The following is a 7,315-nucleotide window of genomic DNA, read 5'->3' on the forward strand; positions in this document are numbered from 1 at the left end:
GCTCAGAGAGGGGGGTGGGAATGTTGCCAGAGCCTTACACACACACACACACACACACACACACACACACACACACTCCCCACACCACACACACCTCCCAGGCTCCACTTCTGGCTGCCTCTGGGGCTGTGGCCCCAACCTCGGTGGGGAACCGCAGGCAGCCGTCCTCCCCCTTTCCCGCCCCCACCCCAGTTCCTTCCTCCTTTCTAGCTTCTAGTGTAACTTGCGTTTCCCCAGCCGGCTCCTTTGTAGGTCCTTAGTTCCTTGCCAAGACCTCGAGGCTTTGCCAGCTCCGGAGGACGAAGACATGGCCAGGGGCCCTGACGACACACCGAGGTGGGCAGCCCTGATGGTGCTGGCTGCCCTGGGCACAGCGGTGACGGAGACCACCAACCCTGGCATCGTGGCCAGGATCACCCAGAAGGGCCTGGACTACGGTAGGCCTTCCTTCCCTCCTCTCCCACCCCCCAGGAGCATTCACTGAGCACCGGCTGTGTGCAGCCTTTTAACTCCAGTGCATGGCATGCTCACAGCTCCTCAAAGTAGGCCCTTCACCCATCTATATGAAGAAACTGAGGCAAGGAGAACTGCCCGAGATCACAGGGTCCGGCAGGAGCAGAACTGGGACTGGAGTGCGGGGCCTGGAGGACTCCAAGTCCAGGGCCCGGGCCCCCAAGGGTTTCATCTTCATGGTGCCCGCCTTCCCTCTACCCAAACCTCAACCCCGGCTTCTAGGCTCTTTACTTTCTTCCCCAGCTTGCTCTCAGCCCTGTCATTTGCCTCCAGATCACTGGCTCCGTCTTCGGCGTGGGCAGAGCTCAGGCAGCAAGGAGCTGAGTGGGCAGGGGGAGGGGCAGAGGGAGCATAGAGAGAGCCCTTCTTAATGGTACCTCCAGGGCAGGGCTTGGCGGCCATACTGTGCGCCCTACCCATCTGGGTCCCGCAGGCCACTCATCCAGCCCCAGATAGAGGCGTGCGGGGCAGGAAGCCGCTCCTGCTGACCCGCTCACCTCTGAGCGAGGACCTTTACACACATCATCTCGTTTCATCTTCATGTCCCCCTGGGTGGGGCATACTGTTACTAGCAACATTAACGATGAGCAAACTGAAACTTGGAGAAGGCACTGACTGGGTAGGCCAGAGGGCCGCCTGGATTTGAGCTCTGGTCTTGTCTGATGTCCCCTAGTGGAGCTGCTCGATGCTGCCTCCCAGTGGCGGAATGATGAACTGCAGAAGAGTGGAGAAATAGACCAAGAAAGCAGAACCTCAGGCCCTGGTTTCCACTGCTGCATCAGGTCCCGACTCAGAGGGACCTGGTCTCTCATCCCCGAATTCCTACCCCGACACAGGCAGGATACCTCTGAATCCCCAGGGGAAAGGAGTCCGGCCCTTCTCTGAATAGTGCTGGGTGGCCCTGAAGGCTCGCCAGGAGCAGAGGGTGGGCTCAGCCTTTAAACCGGGAAGTCTCCAGATTCTGTCACAGCAGCCCCGCTTCCCCTTCTACTCACACCCCATGTGGAAACCACAGCGGGTTTTCTGAAATGCAGGAGCCCTGCTGGTGCCCCCTCCTTACTTACACCAGTCAGTGGTTCCCTAGTGCCCTCAGATGCCCTGACCCCTGGGCATGGCATTCGAGACCCTTCATGACCTGGCCACTGCTGACCCACAGATCCCGGCCAGCCCACACCCACCCCCGGCAGTGACAATGTGTGTGTGTTATTTACTTTTGACCCCCCAGAAGGCTCATCCCCGGATACAGGCTCTGGGACCAGAAGGCCTGGATTCAAATCCTGCTTCATCACTTGTCAGCTGTGTGGCCACCTTTCTGAATTTCAGTTTTCTTATCTGAGAATTGGGGGTGACAATGGACCTACTTCCTAGGATTGTTCAGATTCAGTTACTTAATGCATGTCCAAGGCCCAGAACAGTGCCTGGCACAGAGAGTTTGATAGCTGTTTATTATTATTTATTATTATTATTATTATTATTATTATTATTATTATTATTATTATTTACTAACTAGTTCTTGGAAAGCACAAAGCCTGGGATCCCTCATTTTACAAATTACTCCTTCTCAGGTATTGTTTGCCTTTTTATTGGTTCTTTGACCAAGCAATAGGATTGGCACATGCAGAGGCCCTATAGAGACATAGTCCAAAAGCCAGAGAGATGGAATACCTGTGAGGGCACAGCACAGAGCTAGGCACAGAGTAGGTATGCAATCAATACCCATAGGAGGCATGACTGGGTGTTTAGTGGTGATATTTTAGATCAGGGGTTGGCAAACCACAGCCTGCAGGCCAAATCTGGGCCACCGCAATTTTTAAAATATATTTTTATTGATTTCAGAGAGGAGGGGAGAGGGAGAGAGAGACAGAAACATCAATGATGAGAGAGAATCATTGATTGGCTGCCTCCTGCACACCCCACACTGGGGATTGAGCCTGCAACCCAGGCATGTGCCCTTGACTGGAATCGAACCCGGGACCCTTCAGTCTGCAGGCTGACACTCTATCCACTGAGACAAACCAGCTAGGGCCCACCGCATGTTTTTGTGTGGCCTAAGAACTAAAAATGACGTTTACATTTTTAAACATTGAAAAAAGCCAAAGGAAGAATAATATCTCACAACATGTGAAAATCATACAACATTGAAATTTCAACGTCCATAAAGTTGTATTGGAACACAGCCACCCCCATCATTTCCATAGTGTCCATGGCTGCTTTGGGCCAATAAGAGCAGAGTTGAGTGGTTGTGACAGAGACAGTAATAGCCACAGAGCCAAAAATATCTACTCTCTGGCCCTTTACAGAAAACTGTAGCTTTAGGCCTTTTCAATCCCACTGTCCTGCGATGGACGGGGGCCCAGGCTCCCAGGCTGTGCCCCTGACAATAACTCCTGCTCTCTCCACTCAGCCCGCCAGCAGGGAGTGGCCGCGCTGCAGAAGGAGCTGGAGAAGATGGAGATTCCCTCTTTCTCAGGAAGCTTTAAGATCAAGTTCCTGGGGAAAGGTGAATATAGCTTCTACAGGTGAGGCCCGTCGAGCTCAATCGTCAGTATGCAGGACTTGGTAGTGTTCCGGGGCCACCAAAGCCTAGAATCACAGGCCACAAACTCCTAAACTCAGAGTGGAGTCCCCCAAGCTTCCACCATAAAAACTGTCTTTCAGGCACTCACCATGACCCCCCGGGGGACGTGTCACAAACCCCAACACTCTGTGGTAGGCCCCTATATCAATTAGGATTTGGGGGGAGAGGGTTTAAGGACAGAGAACCTAATCCAATAGGACCTAAGCAGAAATTACTGGCTCACATGGCTGAGAGGTCCCTGGAGTAGTCTAGCTTCAGGTTAGCTGGAGGCGGACTCAAATGTCATTGCACCTGTTTCTCTGTGGCCACCTCTCAGCATCACTTTTGTGGGCAGGTCTAACTCTCAGGCAGGTGTCTTCTCCAAGAGGCAAGGTGGCCACCAGCATCTCAGCACTGCGAGTCCTGGGGAAGCCCCTTCTCCTGGCAACTCAAGCAAAAAAACTGATTTTCACTCTGGTGTATCTCAGGTTATGTACAGACTCCTGAACCACCCATCGTGGTCTGAGGAATAGAATCTGCTAATTAGCTTATGCCCGAATCCTAAGCGTCACCCCCCTGAAGGTGGAGGCAAAGTCAGCTTTCTTTGGACCAACACAGAAACGTTAAATGACAGCTCTGTTAACGCAATAAGGGGGTGTGGGTGCTGGTGGAAGACCCACAATGTTCTGTAGAGAATTTTATACACCTATTCACTCAACAAATATTTTTTAAATATATTTTTATTGATTTCAGAGAGGAAAGGAGAGGGAGAGAGAGATAGAAACATCAATAACGAGAGAGAATCATTGATTGGCTACCTCCTGCACACCCCCTACAGGGGATCGAGCCCAAAACTCAAGCATGTGCCCTTGACTGGAATCGAACCTGGAACCTTCCAGTCCGCAGTCCAACACTCTATCCACTGAGCCAAACCAGCTAGGGCTCAACAAATATTTTTGAGCACTTACTATGTGTCTGACACAGCAGGCTTTGCTACAATAGTGAAAAAAGACAGACACATTTCATCCCTTTACAGAACTTGTCATCAATTGGATAACATTTATCTTTATTGATCATCACGCACCGTGCAAGACAGAATTTATTGTGCCCATTTTACAAATGAGGAAACTGAGGCTCAAGGATGATTAAGTGACCTGCCCAGGGTTACACAATAGTACATGTAAGAGCAGGATTCAAATACAGATTTGTCTGACTTCAAAGCTTAGCCACCCTGCCCAGTGCCCTGGGTTCCCAGGGCTGCTTTCATAGCGTCTGGGTTGGGTGGGGTGTATGGGGTGGAGGGCTTGGGCGGGAAGGATGATTCTACATGAACCATTGGCGGAGTCCTGTGTGGGCCCCCCGAAGGCTAACAAACATTTCTTCTTCGCAGCCTGGTTATCCGTGAAGTCCAGCTGCCCAGCTCCCAGATAAGACTGTTGCCCAACGAGGGCCTGGCTCTCTCCGTGACAGATGCCAGCGTCAAGATCAGCGGGAAATGGAAGGCACGCAAGAATTTCATGTGCGTTTCCAAGCCTGGGGTTGTTAAGTGTGTGGGTAAGCTCTCAGCGACACTTGGAAGGGATGAGAACCAGGATCTCGGGAATGCCCAGTTTTGCCTTGCCCATCACCACTTGTCCTCTTGGGGTTCCTGGGGGAATTTTTCACAGAAGATTCAATATAACCCTCGTTTAGTAACTGAACATGTGTCCTCATCTCAATGCAGGACACTGGCAAGACTGAGTTAGTGCATGTGGCTTAGGATGGAAGGTGAAGTGGAACCTTTAATTTACCCCTTTAACAGTTAGCTATTGCTGTGTAACAAACATTGCTATCTCAGTGGCTTAAAACAAGTCATATATTATCACTTGCACATCTATGTATTGGCTGGGGTTCCCCTATCTAGGTTGGGCTTAGCTGAGGCGGCTCTTCTCCAGCTGTATCTCTTCCTCCTCTCACGGCCAGTGGGCTACCCAGAGCATGTTCTTGGTGATGCAAAAAGACAACAGGAAACATGCAGGTCCCCTTAAAGTTTAGACTCAGAACTGGCCCATGGTCACTTCTACTCATATGCCATTGGCCAAAGCAAGTCACACGGCTATACCCAAGGTCAAGTGCATGGATGCACATCCCACCTCCCCCCCGCCCCCCACACACACCATAGGCAATGGGGAGGGTTCGGATGCAGGAAGGGGTAAAAGATTCGGGCAAATCAACCAAACTATACCCGGAATCTAACTAAATATTGGGCTCTCACCACATTAGTGACCTTGTCCACTAATGATGGCTCAGACTGACCGTCACTTTAGCAACTTCTCTCCTTAGTGGGGAATCCAGGGAGGAAATGGAGGAGAAGAGTGTGAATCTGCCCTCCCTTACAAGGACCACTGGGTCTGTCCGTTCCCTACAGCAAGAATGGCTGAGGTCTTCACTTGGGCTCTTTTGTATCTATTATTTCACTTACTGATCACACACACACACACACACACACACACACACACACACACACACAGTAATACTTCATTACATTGTAGAAGAGTTGACTTCATTCATGTCCACCGTCTTATCCAAAACTCATCCCCGAGGGAGGCGTTATGAACCCCGCTAATGAACAAGAACATTCATTGATTAAAGTCATTGACCCCAGACAACCAGCTTTTTAGTGGCAAAGCTGGTGTCCCATTGCTGCTGCAGGCTCCGGATGAGGCAACGGAAGCTCAGAGAGGGGAAGAAATACTCCCCACGCTACACAGCATGGGCCGAGGCTGAGGCAGTAGGTGAGGGCAGGGTTCTGCCAGGCGGACATGGGTGGAAACTTCCGGGTGGACTCCAGATTTCACTCAGCTGATGTGTGACCGTGAGCACACTGCCTCCCTCTCTGAACCTGGAGGGGGGCGGAATAGCAAAACCTACCTTCTAGCATCGGCCTGGAGTTCAAAGTGCTTGCTCCAAGCCTTCTCTTTGTCTCCCTTCAGCAAAACCAGCGGCAACTTTGATCTCAGTGTGGAAGGCGTCTCCATTTCGGCTGGTCTGAACCTGAGCTGCGACCCCGCTTCAGGCCACACCACCGTCACCTGCTCCGGCTGCAGCAACCACATTGACAGCATCCACGTGCACGTCTCCGGCAGCCACCTGGGGTATGGCCTCCTGGGGCTGTGGGTGGCCCGGGGACGTCAAGGAGGACTGTCCTAATCATCCCTGAGTTTAGAAAACATGCTCTGAGCGTCACCTCCCTGCCAGGCCTGGTTTAGAGGCCTCGGGTGTATGGGAGAGGACAGGAGCCCTTGGAGGCAGCAGACACCGTCCCGGCCTCCAGGGGGCACTTGCTCACCCAGCATGCATTCAGCAGACTTGCTGAGCTCATGCTATTGCCCCAGGCTCTGTGCTGACCACTGGATGTGCAGCGCGTTATACAATCCTCACCACAAAGCTGCAGGCATTTAGCCAGCCAGCCAGTCAACACATATCTACTACAAATCCTGGGCACCAGGCTTATGCAATGTGCTCAAGAAACAGCAGTGGCCAATACCAATGTAGCAATAGCCAACCAGCTAGCAGCGACTGGAAGCTCACCGTAGCCGGCACTGTTTTAAGCACCTGCATTCCCTCATTCTGTCCACACAATGACACTGAGGTTAATCCATTTTCAGGGGAGACAACCCAGGCTCAGAAAGGATAGGAAATAACCTGAGTTTTCATACCTAGTGATGACTGAGAAGGGATTCAGCCCAAGACTCTCTGGCCTCAGATTCTTAGCCACACAGTCCCTGTGCTCTTGAAGCCTCCAGCCCAGTGGGGAAGACAAACATTAATCAGATCACTACATTAATGAGTAGCTCACGGAGAATTGCAAAAAGGATGTAAGAGTGAAAAAAAAAAAAGAGGTACAGAGTGGGCAAACACATGGAACAGGAGGATCTGACCTAGTCTGGGGGTTGGCCAGTTCTTCCTTGATGAAATGACATTTGAGTTGAGATGAAAAGAATAAGTAGGAGTTAATGAGGTCATTGCTGGGGACAGGGATGTGTTAGCAGAGGGAACAGCACGTGCGAAGGCCCTGGAGTGGGAGGAGGCACAGGACACAAGAGGATCTGGCAGAACCCTGTGGCTGGAGTGCAGAGGGGAAGGGGCATGGCCAGGAATGAGGCTGAGACGGGGCAGGGGCCCGGCCACGCCCCTATTGAGGAAATAACCTTATCAACAGGCCCCTGCCCACAGGGGCAGAGGTGTGTAATGGGTGAGTGCATC

At 51.8% G+C, this 7,315-nt stretch overlaps 1 protein-coding gene across 1 annotated transcript in view; it reads left to right on the forward strand.

Moving 5' to 3' along the window:
* The first annotated feature begins 230 nt into the window (after nucleotides 1-230).
* BPI (bactericidal/permeability-increasing protein) overlaps nucleotides 231-7,315 on the forward strand; it is a 29,195-nt gene continuing 22,110 nt past the window's right edge. Inside the window, exons 1-4 of the mRNA XM_023743473.1 lie at nucleotides 231-437; nucleotides 2,918-3,032; nucleotides 4,461-4,589; nucleotides 6,043-6,226. Coding sequence (XP_023599241.1) covers nucleotides 308-437; nucleotides 2,918-3,032; nucleotides 4,461-4,589; nucleotides 6,043-6,226 — 558 coding nt within the window. The 5' untranslated portion in view covers nucleotides 231-307. The remainder of the gene's footprint in view (nucleotides 438-2,917; nucleotides 3,033-4,460; nucleotides 4,590-6,042; nucleotides 6,227-7,315) is intronic.

The sequence above is a fragment of the Myotis lucifugus genome, unplaced genomic scaffold (assembly GCF_000147115.1).
Source record: "Myotis lucifugus unplaced genomic scaffold, Myoluc2.0 scaffold_393, whole genome shotgun sequence".
Lineage (NCBI taxonomy): Eukaryota > Metazoa > Chordata > Mammalia > Chiroptera > Vespertilionidae > Myotis > Myotis lucifugus.